General features: G+C 37.6%; 1 protein-coding gene across 1 annotated transcript; it reads left to right on the top strand.

Moving 5' to 3' along the window:
• The first annotated feature begins 1,781 nt into the window (after nucleotides 1–1,781).
• On the top strand, nucleotides 1,782–26,277 carry TVP23C (trans-golgi network vesicle protein 23 homolog C). The gene is made up of 7 exons (XM_049776969.1): nucleotides 1,782–1,888; nucleotides 5,276–5,358; nucleotides 6,781–6,925; nucleotides 8,405–8,494; nucleotides 11,905–12,036; nucleotides 19,651–19,779; nucleotides 25,363–26,277. Exons 1-7 carry the CDS (start codon nucleotides 1,877–1,879, stop codon nucleotides 25,387–25,389), a joined length of 618 nt encoding a protein of 205 aa, XP_049632926.1. The 5' UTR covers nucleotides 1,782–1,876; the 3' UTR covers nucleotides 25,390–26,277.
• The last annotated feature ends 333 nt before the right edge of the window (nucleotides 26,278–26,610 follow it).

Genomic DNA, 26,610 nt, shown 5'->3' with positions numbered 1-26,610 from the left:
AGGAGGAAGTCAACTTGGCTAGTATGGTGTGCAATTTACTCTTCCTAAAAATGGGTATCCCTCTTCTCTTTATAAAAACTGCTTAGGTAACCATGCAGGCAGGCATGTCTGTCTCGATTGAGCATAAAAACTGAATTCATAAAATGACTGAAATTTTGTCAGACCAGACTCATTGAGAAAAATGTTTGCAATCTAAAATTTGTTTTGAGGAGGCAGCAGAAAGCATGTTTTGAATTTGTTTGCTAATAAAGGACAGATGGATGATTAGTGATAAAAACACAAGCAACTGAACTTGATTGAGTAAGAATAGCTACACCAGGCTTAGGTCAAGAAGACATAAATAACTAAGATGACCTGGTAACAAAGAATATATGGTTGAGGAAAAAACATAAACGATCTAGGTGAGGAATAGAGAAAAAAAATACGCCTCACAAACTACTTCCTTCAGCACATAGCAGCCCGAGACCACCTTAAGAATGCACCTGTCATGCTGACCTTTTGAGGAGTCACTGTCTTCTCCAACCCTGCATCAACTAAAAGGGAGACTCAAAACTTGGCTTGCTCATCGGACATAATTAGCATCTACAAAGATGCAGTCTGCTTTGCTGCTTGAGATAACATCAAAGCCTTGCTCAGTTGCTTGACTTTTGCTTGGTTAAGCGCTTGAAAGGACTTGAATCTGCTATTCTGCTTTTATCTCTACTTGTTATTTTACTTATTTATTGTAATGCTGATTTTGTGTATGCTGCCATAGTTTTTTTCTAAAGTAAACTTACTTGAGTGTAATATTGATCCTGTATGGGCTATTTTACTGTGTTCTTTACCAAAAAAAAAAAATCCCTTGATACTATCTCCTTTATCAAGAACCCCTATCTTGGTGCTAGCAGTGGTGCTGGAATTACATGCAGGAGAAACCATCATTATGTAACCACAGAATCTCCATCAATTATCCTTTTTTTTTTTGGTTTTTGGGCCACACCCGGCGGTGCTCAAGGGTTACTCTCCTGGCAGGCATGGGGGACCATATGGGACACCGGGATTCGAACCAACCACCTTTGGTCCTGATCGGCTGCTTGTAAGGCAAACGCCACTGTGCTATCTCTCCGGGCCCAATTAACCTTTTTTAAACTTTTTTTCAATTAACCTTTTTTAACCTAATTTTTTAAACCTAATTTACTTAATTTTTACCTACTTTTTTTTTTTTTTTTTTACCTAAGTAGTGCAGACTAGTTATCAGTCTTATTCTGCAAAGAAGCTTCCTCAAATCTAATCAGGTCTCTCAGAGTGGATCCCCCCCAGGCAGAGGAATCTACCTTTCAGATTCCGATTTCACAATGAGTTAAAATATAAATGGTAAGAGTAGGAGCTGAATCCAGACTTTCCAACTCCAGAAACTCTCAAACTCAAATCCTCAAACTTCCCATTCATTCTATTCTCTAGGTGTCCAAGTCTTCAACTGTTTCTTGGAGTCCTACTTGTTCTTCTTGACCTTTTACCCTCCTGTAAAAAAGCCGCAATCCAGTCCTAGCCAAGGCCCACGCCCCTGGAGATCACGCCGAGCTCTTTCCAGGCCGGCTTCTCTCTCTTGTTGGCCCCGCCCCCGTCTATTTAGACACACCCCGTTCCCGTAGCCCCGCCCCGTCCCTCACACTTGACACCCAATCGGTACTGCCGTTCTCCTCCTATTCCGTGCAACCTAGCATGAAGCCCCGCCCTCTTCCCCGCCCCCGGAGCGACGTCTTCCGCCTGGGCCCGGAAGCGGAAGTGGGAACGGGGCCGGCCTCCTGCAGCGTGGCTCCTCGGAGTCGCGTCAGTCCCCCGCCCGGCGGCTGCTAGGCTGACGTGGCTCCCGGAAGTGCGACTGCACGGGTCCGTCATGTTGCAGCAGGTGAGGGGCTGCGGAAGGCGGCGGTGGCTGGGCCTGGTCTCCCGTGTGGGAGCCGTGCGAACCCGGCGTCCGGGGGCCGGTGCGTCACACCCGGGCGCCCGCTGCCGGACCCGGGCGGCGGGCCTGGGAGGGGTCGGGCGCCTGGGCTGCTCGGGGCGGGGGGCGGAACAGCTTCCGGGTGCGGAGCAGCTGACGCCAAACTTCGACTCATTGTGCGGCGCTGACGGGTCGCTGGGGCTTGGCTTGTCCCCCTTCTCGACCCTGATGGTGTCTGAGCGCAGACCTAGCCTTTCGGCTTTGCGCTTAGTTAACCTTAAAGGCCACTTTGCACCCTTAGAGTTCAGGGAGTATCAGTATGCGCGGTTAAAGCTTTTCCTTAAACTTTTAATTCATTTGCCTTTCTGCTCTCTGTCTCTTTCAACCCCACGTTCCAAATTCGCAACTGCAACCTGAATCTGAGAACTGGGCCTTCTCTAGGAAGCTGGTTGACCCTCGAAGGATGGAAGGGTTGACACCCTGCGGGGGTGGAAGGAAGAATTCTGTCTTGAAAGGGAGACTACAACTCTGTTTGCAGCAGGGTCCAAGTTAGGAAAAAAAGTGCCTGCCGTGGAAAGCGGGAGTCTTGGATGGCGGGCAAGTGGACATAGGGGAACGGATTGGCGTTGAAATATTGTATTTCTGAGTAGTCCTGAGCAACTTTGTAATTTCTGGTGACTTAATAAAAACTTTAAAAAGAAACGTTTTAAACGAAAACCTTTACAGTCCATTTTCCACTTAATTTATCCTAAGTTTTTATTTACTTTTTTTTTTTTTCTTACTGTAGTTCTAAGTCCTAGGACAGGGCTGTTAACTCTACAAGACAGACTGCTTGCCTTTTATAGTTGAGTTAGAGAGGGCTTAACGGTTGGGAGTTTGTCAGTGATTTTGGGGGTGGGAGAACTAATACATTACAGGAATAAAGATCTTTACAGATAATGAGAATAATGGCAACCCGATGTAATGCAAATGGCTACTAAGCACAGGGTAATCTTAGGACTTTTAATCACAAATCACTCTGGGTTGATGACCTAAGTGGAGAAAACCTATTGACTGTTAAAACAGTCTTCTGAACAGGCTGAGGGAGACTAGAGAAGAACATAAAACCCTGATGACCATTTCCATTGGAACCTGAAATGAGCCTTTAATGCTGCAGGCATTTGAAACAGTTACTGAAACTCCTCCCCACAGGCTTATCAATGTCCAGTGTAATGTTCCTAACATGAAAATCATACCATTCCACTCTACTGCTCAAATTTTTCAATGGTTTTCCTACAAATACAGTATCTCAAGATCCTAATTTAATCACAACAGTAAAATTCTTTTTTGCTGGGTTTACATATTCATAGGTTCTAGGATTAGAACCTGTACATCTTGGGCAGAGTGAAAAATAGCATTTTTCAGCACTTAATGAAGGGGTAGTGACCTGACATAAGATCTTAGAGGTAGACAGAACCAGGGCTGTGAGAAGTCTATGGGTTTTAAATATGAAATTATATTTGATGTTAAAAAAGTCATTTTTACTGATAGATGAACTATTTGGATCTAAAGTGGAACTAATTTTAAATTTATTTAAAATTTTTAAAATAATATTGGAACTGATTTTATATTTTTAAATAAATAAATCAGTTTATTTTACCTTTTAAATGTAAAATCTGTTTTCAACTCCTCCCTTTAATTCTTGCCCTTCTCCAGCCCTTTGCTTACAGTGTGTATTTGTGTTCCTTTTGTTTACAGTTTATTCCGACTTTGCTTTAGAAAAATAGACCTAACCTAGGGAGTGAAGTGATCTGGAGGCCTAATTGTAGAAAAGACCAAGTTGATAAACTTATCTAGGAAATGATTCTCATATTTTCCTGTGTTCTCATTGCCTTAAAAATTCTCCTGGCACCTATCATAGACTGTCCTAAATTATAAGGGATTGCCTGTTATACATTCATGCCTTCAAATAATATTGTACTTCCTGATATGTATTTTACTAGATACTAAGACTTGTACAATGCAATGAAATAGACTTACCTTCAGAATTCCTAGGAATAACTTTTCAAATGAACATTTCTCCAAGTATGGGAACATTGATTAGGGATTTCAGGGAAAGTTAATCACTTATTTTAGTATTTGAGCTAAAATTTGAAGGGGATATAGCAATTGCTTGATGAAAAGCTGTGTAGTGGATTGGTGTGGAAGAGCATACTGGGAGGAAAAAATACACAAAAGGAAGGAATTTGGGAGAACTCGTGTTTCAGAGATACTAGTAATACTGTCACTGTACCCCATGAGACAGACAGGTTTGAAGAGTGGCAGAAGGAAATTAGTAAGCAGTCAGAAATTAGTAAGCAGTCAGAAATTAGTAAGAAATTAGTAAGCAGCTCTCATGAGAGCTCCAAAGTTGCTATAAGTGAAAGTAGTTTTATACTGTATTTGTAGGAAAACCATTGAAAAATTTGAGCAGTAGAGTGGAATGGTATGATTTTCATGTTAGGAACATTACACTGCACATTGATAAGGTTGAGTAGGACTGGGGTGAGATTAGAGATAAAAGGTAGGAGGCTGGTTGGTAATTAGAAGTAGTAAAGGTATAAAGAGTTTGTTATGGTTTTGTTGTCTGAATGTAGTGAGTTTACCCTCAAGAGTGTAAGGTCTTAAAAGGAAAGAATGTGGTGGGAGTGAAAGTAAATGGTAGAAGGAGGTCATTGCTTAAAATATTAGTCAGGGAGATAAGCTGTTTTACAGTAATAAATGTTATCTAAAAAGTTTATATGCAAAAATAATCATTTGAAGCAATAAATGACACCCAGATATGTCTTATATACTGACTAAGAAAGATGCAGTAGAAAGACTTAATGATACAGGAAAATGTGAATAAAGGTAAAATTGCTTTAAGACACCACTAAGAAGGCAGAAAAAAGAAGGGATTTGAAATACTAGTGTAAACAGTTAATGTAGCATTGGGTAAAAAGAGAAGGTGTGTGAAATTAGGCAGGGAAATAGAGAACAGTGAGTCGAATATTTTCTGATAGACTCAAACACCTCTGAGAGTGCTTGAGAACTGAAGCAATTTGTAGGATTGGCACTCTAGGTGGTTTTCTTGTAAGACTCAACTGCTAGGATAAAGGCTGAGGCAGCAGATACTTTGATTTTTGTGAGTGATTTGCCAGGTGATTGGGGGTGGGGGTGGTGAAGGAATCGCAAAGGCACTTCCAGAGGTGATGAATTTCTTCAGATGCCTTTAATCTTGTCTTCCTTTTTTTCTCCTCCATTTTGATTAGCATGCTCTATTTTAATTTGTATGAATTGGGCAGGCAAATAATGGATTTAATTTTGGTTTATGGATTTTAATTTTCCTATTAGGACAGTAATGATGACACTGAAGATGTTTCACTGTTTGATGCTGAAGAGGAGACAACTGATAGGCGAAAAAAACCCAAAGTCAGGTAGGAAGGTAGTTTATGAAGTTGTGTTAGCATCCAGTGCTCTTCTGTCTGTACATAAGTGGGATTCAAAATATAGTGATTGTGATGTCTGTGTAAATGTTCATTGTTACTAGTTTGATCTTTTGTCTGAAATAAAGATAACATTTCATTTTTTTGGCTTTTTTAAATACTTTTTTATAATAATTTTTATTTTGACCTATTTTGGCTTTTTTGATTCTACTCAGCAGTACTCAGGGCTTACTCCTGGTTCCATACTCAAGGATCACTCCTGGCTCTGCTTATGGACCAAATGAGATGCCAGGGATCGAATCCAGGCACCACATGCCTGTTGTTCTGTCTCTCTAACTTGATGTCACATAAGGTTATCTTAGGCGTAAGGAATTTTGGTCAGTATTGTTCAAATATGTTAATCCAATTATTTGTACAGCGATGGTTTTAATTCTAGTTACTGTTTGCCAAGAATATATATTTTTAGTTTCTGTGGGTATTACATTTGATTTATATTACAGATTTCCAAATTTTATCATGTTTGTTTTTGGGTCATATTGGATGGTGCACAGAACTTACCCCTGGTTCTGTGCTTAGGGATCACTTGTGGTGGGCCTTGTGAGACTATAAGCAGTACTAGGGACAAACCCTTAATCCTAGTTCTATCTCTGTGGCCCCAAAACTGCATATTTTGTATAAATTAATACAAAAGCATCAGGCAAAGTATATTTCTATTCCAAATTTAATTGTTTTTGAAGAAATTTGGTTAATGAAATAAAGTTCTATCTGAACTTGAAGACATTATGTTAAATGAAGGCTGCTAATCACAAAAGACCACATATTCTTTGATTACATTTATGTGAAGGGATCAAATTAGCAAATCTATAGATGCATAAAGTATATAAAGTATGTTTAATCTCTGGGATCAAGACCTGCTAGGAGTGATCCCTTAGCCTAGGGCCAGGAATAAGTCCTGAGTCTGATGGTTGTGGTCTCACAACAAACAAACCCCAATCCTCTAAACCAAACTTCACCTAAACCAAACTCACTGCTGTTTGTTGATGTTTGAAGTGATTTCTGAGGACCTACACATTATATTGGGGTGAATTTTGGACACATGGAAGTAGGATTAAAATTCTAAGAGTATTGTTTCTTTGTTTCCAAACTTGTTAAAGTTTCTTGTGTACATTTTATGAAATTTTTATAGGAGTTAATTTATATTTCCTTAGTGTATTTTTTTGTGACAACAGGGCTTACTTAAATATTGTGACTTGGAGAAAGAGAAGTAGGCAATTTCTTTCTTTCTCGAATCCTACCTTTTGAAAAAATTTTGAAAAATTTCTGCATGGTTATGCTGTGCCTGAAACATTTTTTCATCTACATCTGCAGTGCCTGTAGCAAATGTAATTGCATATCTTATGTTTTTGTTTTCAGACACCCCGTGGCATCATTTTTCCATTTATTCTTTCGCATCAGTGCAATTATAGTCTACCTTCTCAGTGAATTGTTCAGCAGCAGCTTTATTGCTTGTATGGTGGCAATTATCTTATTATTGTCATGTGACTTTTGGACTGTCAAGGTAGGTTTATTTTTATTTCAAAATGATATATAATATGATAAAATTAACATACAAATAGTGAAATAATATGCCATAGTATTTTGGATTAGTGTTCTCCTTTTTTTCTGTAGGTTTCATCTGTGTGTAGGTACCTGTTAAGTGTCCAGAATATCAAATTATTTTGATAGTTACTACACCACTGAGTTGTCTATGCCTTTTGTCAATCTGTGTCAGTAAATGGTGATTAGCAGTTTAACTGGTTTTTAGCTAAAACCATGGGTCTTTACCTAAATCACATGGTGATTGTCTAACACTGGTAGTGTTTCTAGTTGAACCACTGTATATTACTTTAGAATCACTTCTGGATACGCCTTGGAAAATTTCTAGATGATGTGGGATACTTTATCCACCAATTTACTTAAAAGAGTTCATTTGCAAAGGCTTCTTTTTATGGTATAGGGAAGTGATTCTCAACTGGGCCTATTTTGCCTCCACCCAGGGAACTTTTGTTAATGTTTTTGGTAGTCATAATTGCCTCCAGGCCCTTACCCCCTGTTTTCTTGTCCCAACTCTATAACAACTTTTATATTTATTATTATTTTTTGTTGTTTTTGGTCCATACCTGGTATGTGGTTACTCCTGGCTATGAGCTCAAAAATTGCTCCTGGCTTGGGGGACCATATGGGACATTGGAGGAATCGAACTGCAGTTCATCCTAGGTCAGCTGCCCTAAAGGCCTTAGTAATTTCAGATCACTAACTTCTTATTTACTTAAATGGTAGTGGGGTAGGGAGTAGAAATGAAACAGGCTCTTTCTTGACTCTTCTAGGGAAGAGCTCTAATTCCACTGAGGGGGCCACACACATGACCTCATGTAATCCTAATCATCCCTCTAAAACCTCAGTTCTTTTATTATTTGAGGGGGCACGTTCAGTGGAGCTCAGGGCTAACTCTTGGCTCTGTGCTTAAGAATCACTTCTTGTCAGTTCAGGGGACTGTATAGGGTGTTGGTTATTGTGTACAAGCAAGTGCCTTATCCACTGCAATATCTCTCCAGTTCCATACTGTACCTCTTAATAATTGTATAATTTGGAGCTATTGTAGAGTTTCAACGTGAGTTTAAAGGTGACACAAATACTCAGTTTATAACAACCCTTTTTAGAGACAGTCAGGATGCAGTCACAGGATATAAAGGTAGAAGTAATTCCTAGTAATAAAAGAGCAAGGAGTTTAAGGGATCAGAAACCACAAGGAATTAGAAAAACAGTAAGATTTTATCAGAAAAAAGTGAAGGATCATGTTTATGAATATACTTGTCACTAGCACCCCTGCTGAATTTACAGCTGGCTTTTAATCTGATGTTCAGGCCTGGTATGTAGTGATCAATGTCCAAATATTATGGAAGTAGAACTGAAGATTTTTGTTTGTGAAACATTAAGGTATAAAATCAGCCTTCAAGTAATGCTTTTAAAATTTGTATATGTATGTTAATCTTTACAGAATGTCACAGGTAGATTAATGGTTGGCCTTCGTTGGTGGAATCATATTGATGAAGATGGAAAAAGCCATTGGGTATTTGAGTCCAGGAAGGTAAGTTGCTTTTTTGTTCTCATTAGCTTCATTCAGTAAAATGTAAATCATATTTGGATATTTAAGGTGTACATATTTAAGATTAATAGTACTGGCCCACATCAATGAGCATATGTGCTGTGCACTAAATTAGATGGCTTTCTTGAAACACTGGTTTTCTAATTTAGACTGAATATAAGGTATATGTTGAGAGGATTGTTGGGTCAGATTTTATACAGCATGTGAAGCTATAGATCAGAAATTGTGTCTGAGAAAGCATCTCTTTCTTAGGACCCGTAGCTTTATGTTGCCTTGTCTTGTGTCTCCAGAGATTTCTTTATTCAGTGTTTTTTATAGTGGGGGATACTACTACCTGTTGTGGATAGGAAGCAAACAGTAGTCTTGGATGCAGTTGACTAGTACTCTTTGTTTATATCAAGTAGGTAGATAATCCAAGAGGGCACTAAGTGTTTTATTAACTTATTTATTTCTCTGAAAAGGGGGTTGTAGGCCAGATAATTATGTTCAGGAATCTCTTTTCTGTGTCCAGCAGATAATTGTTTCCAGTAACTCTTCTGTTTTTGGTTTTATGATTCTCTTAAGAATAATTGTACATTTTATTACTGAAACCCAACTACAAACATGTTTGTAACCAAAGTGCTTAAATAAATGCTCTATATACTCGACTTTAAGCCTACCCGAGTATAAGCCAACCCCCTTAATTTTACCCTAAAAACTGGGAAAACTTAGTGACTTGAGTATAAGCCAAGGTGGAAATTGCAGCTGCCCCTGGTAAATTTCAAAAATAAAAATATATACCCAAAACAACTTACAATAATTGAGGAATGGTAGGTTAAATGTTTTTCAATATTTATTGATAAAGAAAAATTGTAAACTAGCAACAATAAGTTTAAAACTTTAAAGTGCAGAAAACCATAGCTTAACTGGTAACCAAGCTAAATCACAAAGGTTAAAATCCTTCAAAACTGGATTCCTCTTCCTCCTCATCTGTATGTCCAAATATACAGATACAACTGTATCTGATGTGAGGGTAATAGCATAGACATTGCCATCATTACTGAGTTTGCAGATATCATCACTGCTGTCAGTCTCATACAAAGCGCAGAATATTGTGGGTTAAATAGTTCAATGGCATCATCCATTAGTTCAGCTGCCTACCCCTTTAGCTCAGCCTCGACTTATGGACTGAGTGAAGCATCGCCCCCTCCAGCAGATGGCAGATGATGACTGGAGACTACGTGCATTTGATTTGGTGTATGTGCACCAAATCAAATAATCTGTATGACCCGAGTATAAACTGAGTTCGAGTTTTTTGGCACAGAATTTGTGCATATACTTAAATATAGTTGTATTATTATTTTTTAAGTATTAATTTTGTCTTTTATTTCTTATATTTGTAGATATTCATTTTTTAATATAAATTATTTAAGCACCATGATTACAAACATGATTGTACTTGGATTTCAGTCATAAACAGAATACCCTCCTTCACCAGTGCAACCTTTCCACCACCAATGCCCCTCTCCCTTTTTCCCATCCCCTGCCTGAAGTTGAGACAGGCATTTTACTACATTATAAATTATATATTATATTATTATTATATATTACACTGTTATATATTATAAATATTATATATTATATATAATAACTAAATTATATATATATTTAAGTTTAGTAAGTTGTTTTTATTTCTTAAAGGATAAGTCTTAAAAAAAAAAACAGTAGTAACGGTGTGAGAGTGGCAATCGCCATTGCTTGCATAGGCCCAGCAAAATATGGGGAAAACAGAAAAAACGCCTTGGCCTAATTACAAGGAGGCCTCACCCCTGAAGTTTTCTGGCATAAGACTGACTCTGGGCTCCAGGCATGCCCAACCCCCGAGTCATTCTCCGTGGCCCCAGCGAAACTTTTTCGCACATTAGCTGTTACTGGTGCTAGGTTCCTGTAGTTAAAGATTCTGGTTTCTACGCATTTCCGTCATCGTGTCAGGTTGATGTAGAGTATTTTCTAGTTTCACTTCACCATTAGATGAGAAGACACCTGCCCTGAAAGCAGGTTGTTGCTGTTGATAAGTTGTCTGGGTGTTAAGAGAGCACTTTTTGGAGTAAGTCAGTGCCAGAGCAGTGGTATGGTCTTCCCTGGTAGAGGTTTACTTCCTAGTAGGTATGTTATTAAAAAATAAAAAAGAATAATTGCAACTGGATAGAAAATTTCAGTTTATCAAAGCAGTCTTTTTTTTTTTTTTTTTAGGTATCCTAAGAGATTCTGGCATTTTTGGGGTTAGCCTATTTCTCTATCAAGAACATTCAAGTTTCCTAATGGGAATCACTTTGAGAGGGAGAAGGCTAATTCTTGCAGATGTTGCCAGGAAATTGTTTGCCTTTGTTTTTGGAAGAGCCTTACAAAATTTTTTTTGTTTGTTTTCTAAGGGATTCTAACTTCTTTTGTGTTAGCCTACTTCTCTATCATGAACATTCAAGTTTCTTAATGGGAATCACTGAGAGGGAGAAAGCTAATTCTTGCAGATGAAGCCAGTGAATTGCTTGCCTTTGTTTTTGGAAAGGCCTTGACAATTACTTGTTTGTTTTTGGTTTTTGGGCTACACCTGGAGGGTAGTGGTGCTCTTGGCTCTGCACTCAGAAATAGCTCCTGATGGGCTGGGGTTTGAATGGGATGCCAGGGTGTGAACCAGGGTCTGTGGTGTGCAAAGCAAATGCCCTGCTCTGTGTACTATCGCTCTGCCCTGACAATTAAAGAGACATTATGGATAGTGAACTCATATCCTTTTCTGTTAAAATCTACCTTGAAGTGACTTACGAATCTTTAGAATTTCTGGTGTTGAACATAGTGTCTATTGGTGTGGAATTCCTTGATTCCATTTTCCTTTAATTTCTGATTGGCCAGCTAATCTCTGGGCTAATGATAGTCTTTGATTTTTGATTCAAATCTATTTTAAGAGTAAATTGTATAAATACCATAAAAATAGAAGTTTATCAGAAAACACCCCTATTGTTTTAAGTCATGACAAACTATTTGTCTTGAAAATGCAAAATTCTTTAGAAAGTACATTTATAATATAGGGGTCACTCCCAGTGTTGAGTTGTATTGGAGCAGTGGTGTGGGCTTTATGGCTTCATGCTTAGAATCTGAGTGTAAGAGCCACAGGGTTACACCTAACAGTGATAGGATTCTATGCAGTGCTAGGGATGGAGTCAACTACTTGAACTATCTCCTTGGCCCAACTGCCCCCCAAAATTATTTAAAATATAAGTAAAAGGTTTTAAGTTAGGATTTAGTTTTTTTTTTTTTATTAATTGATTTGAGTTGAGGGCAAGATGTTTTCTTTGTGTTTTAAACATTTTACTGGCAGATACCATAAAAATAATGGTTAAATTCATGTTCTTTTATAGGCATCTTCTCAAGAGAGTAAAACTGTTTCAGAGGCGGAATCAAGAATCTTTTGGTTAGGACTTATTGTCTGTCCAGTGCTGTGGGTGGTATTTGCCTTTAGTGCTCTATTCTCTTTCAAAGTAAAGTGGTTGGTGAGTATCAAGGTGGATTTTGACTAATTCACTAGAATGTCTGATGGATAGTTGTAATTTAAATGATTGCAATAACGTTAACATTGCAATCCATTTTGAAAAGACAACTTCATCATGTGTTTCCTGAGTACTCTTCCCCCAACTCTACTTTTCTATACTTAATGAGTATGTAATCTTTTTTTAATTTTTTTTATTTTTTGGGACACACCCTGTGATGCTCAAGAGTTGTACTCTTGGCTTTGCACTCAGAAATCACTCCTGGCCTGGGAAGCTGGGGATTGATGTGAGGTCTATCCTGGGTTGACTGTGTGCAAGGCAAACACCATACCACAGCACCATTGCTCTTGCTCCTGTACAAGTCTTGTTATCAATAACATTTCACTAATTGTCTAAGTCTCTAGCATTAAAATTTTTATTCTGCTCACCTCATTCAAAGATGACCATATTTACAACACTTAATTATTTTTGATGGGAATGTTCATGTCTTTAATCCATTTTGAGTTAAGTTTTTTGGTATGGTATGTGATGGTGGCCCAGTTTCATTTTTTGAAGAGGCTTTCCTTCAACTTTTTGTTCTTGATTCTTTTATCATAAATTTATTTAATATGTCTGGGAGTTTACTTTTATCATAAATTTATTTCATATGTCTGAGAGTTTACTTTTGGTCTTTCAGTTTTATTCCAATGCTGTGTTTTATTTTCAGCACCACACTATTTTGATTATTATTTTAAAGCCAGAGAATATGTTATATCCCATCTTCTTTTACCTAAGAATCGCCTTACTATTTGGGGAGTATTTTTGTTTCCATAAAATTTTGGTAGGATTTATTTTGTCCTTGAAGATTCATTGAGATTATACTAAATCTAGAAAATTTTGGGTAGGATGGACTTTTAAACAGATTCTTCTAATCTATGACGTGGACTATTTTTCAGTTTCCTTGTGTCTTTTATTTATTTTTTTTATAGTGACAGCTTTTTATATGTGTCTTTCACTTGTTAAGTTGCTTTCTAGACACTTGATTTTTTTTTTTTTTTGGTTTTTGGGCCACACCCGGCGTTGCTCAGGGGTTACTCCTGGCTGTCTGCTCAGAAATAGCTCCTGGCAGGCACGGGGGACCATATGGGACACCGGGTTTCGAACCAACCACCTTAGGTCCTGGATTGGCTGCAAGGCAAATGCTGCTGTGCTATCTCTCCGGGCCGACACTTGATTTTTTTTTAAAAACATAGTTCTTATAAGGTTTTTTTTATTTCCTGATTCCTCTTCTTGTATATAAAAGTAAAATAGATTTTTGTGTATTGATCTGTAGCCTGCTACTTTAATGGATTTCTTATTTGTAAAAGTTTATTTGGTAGAAATTTTGCAATTTTTTTGTTTTGTTTTTTGGTCACATCTGGTGACTCTCAGGGGATACTCCTGGCTATACGCTCAGAAATTGCTCCTGACTTGGGGGACCATATGTGGCTCTGGGGGGATAGAATTGCAGTCTGTCCTAGGCTAGCGTGCGCAAGTTAGACGCCACCGCTCTAGCCCCAAATTTTGCAATTTATATATAGTACAGTATATCTTGTAATCTGCGAATAGTGGTGGCCTCTCTTCTTTTCCAGTTGAATTTCCTTATTTTTCTTGTCTAATTTTTGTGGTTAGTAGCTGTAATCTCATGTTGAATAATTGTGGTGGAAGTGAACATTCTTATCATGTACCTAATCTTTGAGGAAAGACTGAATTTTTTTTCATCATGGTATTTGTTGTGAGTTTGTTGTTATGACCTTTATTAAAGGTCATATTTATCCCCATTTTTGCAGAATTTTATGGATGTTGAAATGTGTAAGTAATGTATTCTCTGCATCAGATCTCACTTCTGGACTTCTCTTGTGGGAGAGATAGTTATTACTTGGATTTCTACTAATAATTGGTCTATTCATATTTTCTACTTCCTCCTTATCCAATCTAGAAAATTTGTATTATTCTAGGATTTTATCTATTTCTTCAATTTAGTGTCATAGAGGTGCTCATAATAATCCCTTTGGTATTTTTTTTTTTGTGTGTTCAAAAGGTATCGTAACTTCCATTCCATTTCTGATGGAATATGTTATTTTATTTATTTTTTTGTGTCTACCTAAGGGAAGTTTAGGCTTATTATTTCTTCAAAGAGCAATTTTTGTATTTTTTATTTTTGGTTTTTGGGGCACATCTGGTGACATTTGGGCTACTCCTGGCAGGCTCGGGGGACCGTATGGGATGCTGGGGATCGAACCCAGGACGGTCCTGGGTCAATTGTGTGCAAGGCAAATGCCCTACTGCTGTGTTATCACTCCGACCCCGATTTGTATTATTTTATTTTTAAGAATTAACAAAATTATATGTTGAGAATTTCATAAAAATATCTAAAGTTTCTATATCATCTATTTTTGCTCAAGTATTATTTACTTGGCTTCATTTATTATTCTTTTTCTGTTTTCTTAAAATGTGAGATTAGGGGCTGGGCTTTGCATATGTGAGAGCCTGGGTTTGGTCAATAGGAACCTTTCTTCAGCTCTTCCCCTTCCCTGCAACACACACAGATAAAAAGTTAGGTTATTTACTTGAGCCCTTTCTTATTTTCTGTGGAGCCTTGTATTGCTCAGAACTTTTTTAGTATGCTTTTTGTTTTGTCTTATATATTCTGATCACTGACTCTTCATTTTTGTTTGATGAATCTTTTCCCCTTCTTTCTTTCTCATTCCTTCTCCACTCCCCTCTCAGCCCCTCCCCTCTCCATCCCTCTTCTCCTTTCTCCATCCCCTTTCTTCTCTGTTCTCTACTCTCCTTTTCCCACCCCTCCTCTCCTCATTATTGTGCTTCAGGCTTACTCCTGGTTTTGCACTCAGGAACTACTCCCAGTGGTACATGGGATTCCACTGTAGAATTGCTCCATGATACAAAAAAAAAAAAACAAACCACCTCTTTTTTCCTTTCTTTTTTCCTTTCCTCTTAGACTCAAAGATTGTTCAGTAATATGTGGTTGTTCCTAAATGTTTGAATTTTCCCCAGTTTTTGTTTGTTTTTTTATAAGCTGTTATATCTTCCTAACATTGTGATCTGAAAAGGAACATCATTAATCAGAGAGAAGCAAATCAAAACAATAACGAGAGATCATCTCATGCTACAAAAATTGATACACATAACAAAGAACAACCTGGACTTTTGTTTTTGGGAAGACTTTTAATTACCATTTAAATTTCTTCAATAGTGATGGGTCTGTTCTAATATGCCAGATTTTGGTTCGACCTTTGGAGGTTATGAGAGTCCAAGAATTTATCTATTTCTTCCAGGTTCTCATGCTGGTGGCTAGAGTTTCACAAAGTAATATCTGATTACCCTTCGAATTTCTGTTTTATCTGTATTAATCTTTCCCTTTTTCATTTATAATCCAGTTTATTAAGTTTCTCTCTCTCCCTTTGTAAGGTTTGCTAGTGGTTTTATTGATTTTGCTTATTTTTTCAAAGAACCAACTCTTGCTTTCATTGATCTATTTTGGTTTGTTTTTTGGATTTCCACTTCATTAATTTGCGCTCTAACTTTATTATTTCCTTCCGTCTTCCAATTATTGACTGATTTTGTTGATCAAATTTCAATTTTTTTTTTTTGTTTTTGGGCCACACCCGGCGTTGCTCAGGGTTACTCCTGGCTGTCTGCTCAGAAATAGCTCCTGACAGGCACGGGGGATTATATGAGACACCGGGATTCGAACCAACCACCTTTGGTCCTGGATTGGCTGCTTGCAAAGCAAATGCCACTGTGCTATCTCTCCAGGCCCAAATTTCAATTTTCTAAGCTGTGTCATTAGGTACCACTTTTGCTGTGTCCCACAGATTCTGATAATTTGTGTTTTCTTCTTTGTTTCCAGGAATCTTTTGATTTCCTCTTTAATTTTATCTCTTACTCACTGTTTGTTCTGTAGTGAGCTGTTTAATTTCCAGGTGTTAAAATTTTTCTTCTGTGTCCCTTTGTTTCCTACTGCTAATTTTAGTGCATTATGATCTGAGAAGTTAGTGTGTACAATTGCTATCCTCTTGATTTTATGTAGGTATGTATTATGGGCTACTATGTGGTCTACTTTGGAGAATGAACTCTGTGCATTAGAGAGAAATGTATCCTGTTTTCTGGGGATGAAGAGCCTTACTATCTACTAGGCCAGTTTCCTCCATTGCTCCTTTCAGTGCTAGTATATTCTTGTTAGGTTTCAGCCTGGTTTACCTATCAAGTGATGACAAGGGAGTGTTGAAGTCGCCCACTATGATTGTGTTGTTATTGATATCTTCCTTCAAATTTGTCAAAAGTTTTAAATATTTTTCTGATTCCCTAATTGGTTGCCTGTATGTTTAGGAGTGTGATTTCTTCTTGTACATATTAATAAATGTACATCTCTGTGCCTTATAACTTTTTAAGTCTAAAGTCTGTGTCATCTGAAATTAGTATGTCCATTCGGCCATTTAAAAAAAAATAGAAATTCTTCTGTTTTTGTTTTTGTTTTTGTTTTTGTTTTTGGGCCACACCTGGTGGCATTCGGGAGATTACTCCTGGCTATGCACTCAGAAATCGATCCTGGCTCTGGGAACCATATGGGACACTGGGATTCAAACCCTGGTCCATCCTATGTCAGCCGCATGCGAGGCAAATGCCCTGTTGCTGTGCTATAGCTCCGGCCCCTTAAAAAATGAATTCTTTGTTATTATTTTGTTTTTAGAGCCACAATGGGAGTTGCTCAGAGATCACTCCTGGCTCTCTGTGCTCAGTAATCGCTCTTGGCTTGGGAGACCATCTGGGATGTCAGGGATTGAACCCGGGTCTCTCTCAGGTCGGCTGTGTGCCAGGCAAACATCCTACTGCTGTGCTTTTGCTCAGGCCCCACTTGGGAGGAATTTAAAGGAGTTGTTTGCTTGAATGGTTTTCCTCTAAACTTTGAGTTTGAGTCTATGTTCTGACATTTTATTTTATTTTATTTTATTTTATTTTATTTTATTTTATTTTATTTTATTTTATGGGCTACACCGGGTAGCACTCGTGTTACTCCTGGCTCTGCACTCAGAAATCACTCCTGGCAGGCTTTGGGGGACCATATGGATGCCGGGGATCAACCTAGGTCTGTCCTGGATCAGCCACATCCAAGGCCCTAACACTGAGCTATTGCTCCAACCCCAAGTTCTGACTTTTCATTGTGTTTCTTGTGGGCAGCAAAACATTTGATTTATGTGGCCGGGTGATGCTCAAGGGTTACTCCTGGCTATGCACTCAGAAATAGCTCCTCTCTCAGGGGACCATATGGGATGCCGGGGATCGAACCCGGTTCCTTCTGAATCAGTTGCATGCAAGGCATACACCCTACGATGCGAACCAGGGTCCATCCTGTATTGGCCGTCCAAGGCCTTAGCATTGTGCTAGCTCTCGGGCCCCTTGATTCAATTTTTGATGTATTTTGCTACTCTGTGTCTCTTAACTGGTGCTTTTTTCCATTGACACTGAGAGAAATGCTTGTCATGGGATTTAGTGTTACCTTTTAGTAGGAGTTAGGTGTGTCTTGTGGTCTTTCTTATATAAATAGCTCTTCCAATTCATCCTTTAAGGCTGGTTTTGAGTCTGTAAAGTTTCTTAACTGTTGTTTAATCCATGAAGCTATCCTTCCTTCAGTATGTTTTGTTGGGTGAAGTACTCTTAGCAATACATTAATTTCTTTTTTTTTTTGTGACTTTATTCCACCATTGCCTTTGGGCCTTGAAGGTTTTTGTGCCAAATCTGTGGTGCATTTTAGGGGTCCTCCTTTGAATGTAATTTCCCTTTTTGATCTTGCTGCTTGCAGTATTCCATTCCTGTGTACGGGGTTCGTTATTGTGACTAGGATGTTTCTTGGGGTGCTTCATTTGAATGTGTTTTGGCTGTACTCTTTTGGTATGTAGGATTTGGTTGCATGCACACTTTAGCTTTGGGAGTTTCTCTGTAATGATGTCATTGATTGTTGATACTTCAATAGGGTTTTCCTTTGTACTTCTGTGATTCTAATGATTCTTATATTGTTTCTGAGAGCTTATCAAAGATTTCTATTTTCTTCTGTTCACATTCTTTGAGGACTTTTTCCATTGTCTGATCATTTGTTTTGAGGCTGTTTTCCAACATCTTCAGTTGTACGGAGTTGTTATGCATCTCATCTTCCAGCTCACTGATTCTGTTATCTTTAGTTACTTTTATTCTCTTGGATAGGCTTTCCTGTGAGATTGTCATTTAGCCTACCAAGTTTTTCAGAACAGTTATTTCAGTTTGAAGTCTTCTTATTTCTACTCTCATGTGCTCTTGATTCTTATTTTTGGCATGTTCAGTTTGTTCCATGCTTTCTTTGATTTCTATGAATAACCTCTATATTTCTTTACTAAAATCCTTATCTGAGAGCTAAGTAGGTGGTTGATAATTTTCAGGTCATCTGAGCTACCATCTTCGTTATCTATGCATGGTGGAGTCCTGCATTGTGTCCCCATTGTCATGGTTGTAGTGTGATGTATTCTATGTCCCATGCTAGTGTTCCTTCTGTAATTATTTTTATTTTTTTTAATTGCTCCCAGTAGTATTCAGGGATTGCTCTGGCTTTGCATTCAAGAATTTTTCCTTGCAGACTTGGGGAGCATATGGAGTTTTGGGGAAACTGGTTAGTCATACGTAAGACCAACACACTGTCCACTGTATTAATGCTCTGGCTCCTCTTTTAATTCTTTTTTTTTATTTGAAATTTTTTTCTTTATTTAAACATTTTGATTACATATATGATTGTGATTAGCTTTCAGTCATGTCAAGAACACCCCTTCACCAGTGCAACATTCCCACCATCAATGTCCCAAATCTTCCTCCATCCCACCCCACCCTTACCTGTACTCTAGACAGGCTTTCCAGTTCCCTCATTCATTCACATGATTATGGTAGTTCTCTGTGTAGTTATTTCTATAACTGCACTCACCATTCTTTGTTGTGAACTTCATGAAGTGAGCTGGAAGTTCCAGCTCTCCTCTCATTGTCTCTGAGGATTGTTGCAAAAATGACTTTTATTTTTCTTAAAACCCATAGATGAGTGAGACTATTCTGCATCTCTCTCTCTCCCTCTGACTTATTTCACTCAGCATGATAGATTCCATGTACATCCATGTATAGGAAAATTTTATGACTTCATCTCTCCTGATGGCTGCATAATATTCCATTGTGTATATGTACCATAGTTTCGTTAGCCATTCGTCTGTTGAAGGGCATCTTGGTTTCTTTATCTTAGCATATGAAGCTGATTTTTAAAATATATGTCTTTAGTCATGAAAACCCCTGGAAAATATAGAATAGGCTCCTCCATATATTTTTCCAGGAAATAAATGGTGTCTGGCATGTAGTATATACAACAGTTACATGTTATTTTAACATGTAAGTTACATGTATTGTGCAAAGCATAAATTGATTAGATAGGCATATCGTAGAGAATTCGGGATTCTCCTTGATACAGTCTTCACTTTGTAGCACTTCCTTTTCCATCATTACCATGTCTGGTATAAGAAATGTTAAGCCTTTTCAGTCATTAACCTTTAATTTTTATTTTCCCTGTCCTAGGCAGTGGTTATTATGGGTGTGGTACTACAGGGAGCCAATCTATATGGCTACATCAGGTGCAAAGTTGGCAGCAAGAAGAATTTAGCCAGTATGGCAACTTCTTACCTTGGAAAGCAAATTTTAAGACAAGTAAGTGTTTTCTTGATATGAGGGTGATTTTAATGTGGTCAGTGAACTAATGTTTTTTAACTATGTAATTTTTTTATGAATTACTTAAAATATGATTTTAAAGGATTTCTTAACATTTTTATTATTTAAAGAAAATGCATAACATAGTTGATCACAAACATGTTTCCACAGTTATTGGGAAACTAGAAAGGAAAAAATGGAAGAGATAAGAAAAAATGATAAAAGGAAAAGTACAGTAGAAAGCTCATTTATGAAAAGTATTGTATCACCAATGAAACCATTAATAGGTGCAGAAGGCTCTTACTGTTTTATGTACAGTCTGTTAAATTGGGGTGTGTCTTTAGGGATGACATCATCAAACAAATCAAGTTGTGCAGAAATTCAAAGATATGATATTAGAAATTTTAGGGGCATATATTCAACTGCAGGGTCTCCTGAAAAAGACCCAGCTCAAATATGGCAACTGTGTGGGTATGTTTATAGATGCCAGGCTTTCCTGGAAGAAAGAAGCCAGAATGTTTTTATCCTGAAGTAATTTTAATATTAGAGGAATAAACTTATTGGTAACAGCTTATCTGTACAAAGTAATCCGTAGTTGAGTTGCTTTACATTAAGGTGGTTCTAAATGAACAGTAGAACATAAATCTGCTAAATATTTGTGAGAATTTTTTATATCCTAGATATCAACTCTATCTGATGTGTTAAGTGCAAATATTTTCACCCACTTAACTGTCTTTTAGTGTTAGCATGTGTTTATTTTGCAATACAGAAATTAGTTTGATATAGTCCCATTGGTTTCTGATTGATTCATTTGCCATCAGATTGTTGAAGACTTTTTTTTTGTTTTTTGGGTCATCCCCGGCAGCGCTCAGGGGTTACTCCTGGTTCTATGCTCAGAAATCGCTCCTTGCAGGCTCGGAGGACCATATGGGATGTCGAGATTCAAACCACCGACCTTCTGCATGCAAGGCAAATGCCTTACCTCCAAGCTATCTCTCTGGCTCCTGATTGTTGAAGACTTTTTTAGAGGTCTAGGACTAGGAGCCTTTTGCCAATGTTTTCCTCAGTGTATAGATTCAGATCTGATTTTAAGGTCTTTGATATACTTTGTGTTAACTTTTGTGTAAGGTGTGATATGGATGCAGCTTTTAATTTCTGACATGGTATTGTCCCAATACCATTTGTTGAAGAGGCTGTCTTTATTCCATTTCTCTTTCTTGGCATATTTTTTTTTATAAAAAATTAATTGACCTCTTTTATTATGTTATCAGAAGACCCTTTCAGTTGCTATTGTCTCAGTCAGACCTCCGGAATTAGAGATCATGGTTGTTGTGCAGGTCGTAGATCAAACCCTAGACTAGGGCTTTTTTTTTTTTTTTTTTTTTTTTTTATTGGTCCCAGGATACATACTGTCCAGTCATGGTTCTATCAGCCAGTCATCTGTAGATCACAATCTTGGCTTTTGCACTGACCAAAGAGTGACAAGTCTTCTGATTTTGTCTTATTGTTAGCTGGTGAGGTAGGATAACCTGCTCTTAGGTCAAGTTGTTCCCAATTTCCTCGTTGTCAGGATATCATATTAGAGCTGTCACTTGTTGTCCGAGCAGTATTAAGGATGTCCCAGATGGGATTTGTTTCCTGTAGCTGTTGTAAAGAACTGTGTCATTTCTTTGTCTGGGATCCAGGATTCAAGGCTGGACGGTTGGTGTCTAATCACCTGGGGTCTAAGTTGGGTCCATGCGACATATTTTCAAGGTGGGAGATGCCCCTGTATTGTAAACAAGTATGTGTTCTTATTCCTAGTAGATAGGAGCTCGTTTTTATAAGTAAGATTTCTCCCTTTCTTAGTGTGCCTTTGCAGGGAGAAATGGTGCTACATTATATTGCCGGTGCATTTGGGGGTGGAAAGAGAAGAAAACAAAAACCGGTCACACCCCCAAAAAAGATAGAGACCAAGGCTTTTATGTGGTGTTTATCTTTATTGTTGGAGTGCTCACTGGATATTTTATTTGACACTTCTTTTTTGTATTATTGTGGTGTTTCACCTTCTTTTTCCCCTTTGTCTCTCAAATCGAGGGTGAGAGCCTCTAGAAGGACTTCGCCCTTTTTCGACATTTTTGATTTTTACCCCAGTTTATTACTTTTTTTTTCTTCAGACAAAACCACATAACTTGAACTATCTAGTCCCTCCTCCCAATTAGAGGGGGACATAAGGGAGGTACCAAGACCAAACAGGTGTAAAATCACTAAGTAGTAAGCTAGGTACAGAGGGGACCACTCATGCTAGCAGCCCCGGGGGTGAGGGAGGAGGATATGGGAGGCAGGATGGGAACGGAGGTGGAGGGAGGACAATTCGGTGATGGGAATTCTCCTGATTTTATATTAATATGTACCTAAAATATTATTTTCAATGATATGTAAGCCACTATGATTAAGATAAAAATATTATTAAATAAAAATTAATTGACCATATACTTGAGGGTCTAACATTGAATATTTTATTCTTGTCCTTTGGTCTTTGTTACAAAACATGCTGTTTTGATTACTATATTTTTGTAGTATAGCTTCAAGCTAGGTAGTAAGATTCTCTCCAGTCTTTTAAGTATGGTTTTGGCTATTCGAGGTCTTTTTTCTTGAGGGGGGGTCACACTCGGCAGCGCTGAGGGGTTACTCCTGGCTCTACGCTCAGAAATCGCTCCTGGTAGGCTCGGGGGATTTGATAGAATGCCGGGATTTGAACCACCATCCTTTTGCATGCAAGGCAAGTGCTTTATCTCCGTGCTATCTCTCCAGCCCCTATCCGGGGTCTTTTATATTTCCACACAAAATTTATAATTGAGTATTCTAAGTCCTTGAAGAATGTCTGAATTTGGATAGGGATTGCAATGAATCTGTTCAGGTAAGATGGTCATTTTGATGACAATGATTCTTCTGATCCATAAGTATGGAAAGTTTTTCTTTTTTTTTTTTTTTTTTGGGCCACACCCGGTAACGCTCAGGGGTTACTCCTGGCTATGCGCTCAGAAGTTGCTCCTGGCTTGGGGGACCATATGGGACGCCGGGGGATCGAACCGTGGTCCGTCCAAGGCTAGTGCAGGCAAGGCAGGCACCTTACCTCTAGCACCACCGCCCGGCCCCTGGAAAGTTTTTCTATCTCCTTAGGTCCTCTTCAAATTTTTTTAAAAAATAAATTGTTTTGAAGTTTCATGGTGTAGGTTTCTGGCCTCTGATTTCTAGGTACTTGATACTTTCTAACACAGTTTTAAATGGGATACAAGTCTTTGATCTCTTTCTTCTCTTACTCATTTTTTTGTGTAAAGGAATGCAACCAATTGACTGTAACCGGCTAATTTCTATGAGCTTTTTCTTAGAACTCTAGGGTTTTCAATGTATATCATCATGTCATCTGCAAATAGAGATAGTGTGACTTCCTTTTTTCTAATTTATAATCCTTTGATTTTTTTTTTTTTTGCCTGACTTATGTTGCTAGGACTTCTAGTACTATGTTGAGTAAGAGTGTAGACAATGGATATTGTTTTGCCTGTGCCTGACCACAGGGAAATACTTACAGTTTTTCACCATTAAGAATAATATTGGCTATGGGCTTTTCATAGGTGTCTGCTTCTATCTTGATGAAGATTCCTTTCACCTTGCTGAGGGTTTTAATCATGAATGCATGTTAAATCTTGTCAAGTGCTTTCTCTGCATTGATTGAAATGATCAAATTAATTTTTATCTTTACTTTTACTGATGTGGTATATGATGTTAATTGCTTTGCATACATAGAACTATCCTTACATTATGTGGATGAAACCCACATAATCATGAGGTGTAATTTTTTGATGTATTGTTTGCTAAGATTTTCTTGAGGATATTTGCATCAGTGTAATATTTGCATCAGTATTTGCACCAGTAGTAAGATTGTTCTGTCGTTTTCTCTCGGTAGTGTTTTTGTCAGCATTGGGAATCAGTGTAATGTTAAATATATAGAAGGTATTGTGGGGGGGGGGCTGGAATCTCTCCTGATATTTTGGAGGAGTTTAAGGATCAGTGGTAATAATTCTTCTCTGTATGTTTGATAAATCTCACTGATAAACCCACCTGGTCCTGGCCTTCTTTCTTGGGGACATTCTTAATTATGGTTTTAATTTCCTTGCTTGTGATTGGCCTGTTTAGCTGCCTACTTATTCCTCAGTCAGTTTTGGGAGATTGTTTTCAGAAATGTTTTCATTTCTTCTAGGTTGTGTGCTTACCAGAGTACATTTTTTCATAGTAAGCACTCATGGTTTCTTAGATATCTGGGGTTCCATTATAATTTCTCCCCTTTCATTGCTGATCCTTTTTATTTGAGCAATTAAACTTTGTTTTCCTTGTGAATGTTGCCAATAATTTGTCTATCTAGTTTATTTTTTAGAAAAATTAGCCTCAGATTTCATGAATTCTTTGCATTGTTTTCTTATTTTCTGCTTTGTTTTATTTTTTTAATTTTTCTACTCATGTTTGGATTTCTTTGATATTGGTTTTCCAGATATTTAGATGTTTTAATTTACCTTTTTCCTCTTATATATACCTGTTATTGCTATGAAGATCAAATGGTTTTTATAGGTTTTATTGATTAAATCTCTAGAGAAAAATGACAAGTGTTTGTACATTTAAGATCTTACTATTTTGTGTTGTAGGTTGGACTAATAATATTAGGATGATGTTTTTATACTTGAACATGTATCAGAGTCATCTAGAAAACTAAATTACAGATTGTTGGTTCTTTTTTTAATTCTTTTGGGTCATACACGGGGATGCTCAGGGGTTACTCCTGGCTATATGCCCAGAAATTGCTCCTAGCTTGGGGGACTATATGGGACACACAGGATCAAAGCACGGTCCATCATAGGTTAGCACGTGCAAGGCAAATGCTCTACCCCTTGCGCGACCACTCCAGCTTCAAGATTGTTGGTTTTAACCACAGAGCTTCTTACAAGCTGATTTGGGTTGGTATCTCTTAATTATCTAACAAATTCCCAGTGATGCTAATGTTATTGGTTCAAGGATCACAATTATATAACTAAGGCCCTAAATGATTATATTCTAAAATGGAAATATTTGGAATTTAATAAGTTGGGGCTAAACCAACTAGTAGTCTCCTGAAATTCATTATTATCCCCTTCTCCCTGCTATTCTTCTGTATTGTTTGTCTTGTATAAAGAATTAGATTTCTAGTATATGAATATTCTTGTAGGGACATATTTCTGTCCTTTCTATCATCCATCTTATGTAACGGTCATGTTAATGCTTAATAGTTTCTTTTAAAGTATGTCTAAAGTGGTGAGGGATGTTGAATGTTGGTGGGTTTGAATTTTGAACCTGAAATAACCTGGTCAGGGGTCAGTAGTGAGAATTATTGGGCACCTTCCTTTACCCTCAAAAAAGGAGCTCTCCTGTGGATTTTTTTTTTTTTTATATTCTTCAGTATGTTTACTTTATAACATGGTTGGGCCTTTAAATGTAAGGTAACAGTAGTTATCTCTGCTTACAAATATGGAATGCCTTCCTAGTTTTCAATAATGAGTTCTCTTTATTTTGCAGCACACTGGAGATGATCAGAGTTCATGAAGACTGAGAGAAAATTTCCTTTCTGTTACATGGGGAAATAAATGAAGAGATTCTTGACTGAACCTTTTAGAGCTTAGTAAAATGTGAAGAGGTGTGCTGATTTGTTCTTCCACTTCAAAAATTTATGAGAAAAAAAGTTTTCCTTTCTTCCCTTGTTTGAAAGTATAGTTTTAGTTAAAAACATGTTTGATTCATGGCATAAATATGTATATATAGTCATACAATAACTAGTTTCAAATGAAAGTGTATTTATGTAATATATAATAATGACTTCTGTATTTTGATGCTTAGAATATAGAATGTGTTTTTAGGCTGTATCAAAAGCCTTTCTGTTTACATTTTATGTCTTTTTTGGGGGGAAGGTTTGTTTTTTGAGCCACACCTGGCAGTGCTCAAGGGTTATTCTTGGTTCTACGCTCAGAAATTGCTCCTGGCAGGCTTGCAAGACCATATGGGGTGCCAGGGATTAAACCTAGGTTTGACCTGGGTTGACCTTGTATAAAGCAAACAACCTATCGCTGGTCTATATCACTCTGGCCCCACATTTTATTTCTGTAGAACCTTTTCAGAAGAAAGTTTTGCTTTTATAGTAAGAACGAGCACTTTAGTTTATGTATAAATTAGAAATAATTATTAACTTTTTATTTTATTTTTTAATATCTTTATTTAAACACCTTGATTACAACATGATTGCAGTTGGGTTACAGTCATATAAAGAACACCCACCTTCACCAACTTTCTAATTTAATATCTGTATCGGTAAAAGTTCTCATTGATCATTCATAGGCAGGTGAAAAAATCTAGTTCAGTTGTGTTAGTGTTATTTTTATTTGTAACAAAGTCATGTTCTTTAGGTTCAATTAATATAAATGGACTTTCCATAGGTTATGTTTAGCAGGGGTCTCAAACTCACGGCCCACGTTTGCGGCCCTCCATACAACATTCCTCTGCCCTAGAGGAATCTTTTTTTGTTTTGTTTCGTTTTAGTTGTTTGGGTCACACCCCCCAATGTTCAAGGCTTACTACTGACTTTGCACTCAAGGATCACCCCCGACTTTGCCTCCTGTGGCCCCCAGGTAAATTGAGTTTGAGACCCCTGGAAGGGATACCTAGAGATTGCTGCTGTTTGATGTATTTTTTTTTTTTTTTTGGAAAGGAAGGCAGATTTTACTTTTGAACTTCCTAAAAATTCTTGCTTGGATGAATTTTGGCCTAATGAAA

The sequence above is a fragment of the Suncus etruscus genome, chromosome 7 (genome assembly GCF_024139225.1).
Source record: "Suncus etruscus isolate mSunEtr1 chromosome 7, mSunEtr1.pri.cur, whole genome shotgun sequence".
NCBI lineage: Eukaryota > Metazoa > Chordata > Mammalia > Eulipotyphla > Soricidae > Suncus > Suncus etruscus.
Note: the sequence above shows the minus strand (reverse complement) of the source record. Positions and strands in the feature narration are given on the sequence as shown.

What these genes read in the sequence shown, in the direction of transcription:
- TVP23C (XM_049776969.1), top strand. An exon ending in CGAAAAAAACCCAAAGTCAG is followed by an intron (nt 5,359 to 6,780) that starts GTAGGAAGGTAG and finishes TTTTGTTTTCAG; the next exon opens with ACACCCCGTGGCATCATTTT. An exon ending in GTGACTTTTGGACTGTCAAG is followed by an intron (nt 6,926 to 8,404) that starts GTAGGTTTATTT and finishes TAATCTTTACAG; the next exon opens with AATGTCACAGGTAGATTAAT.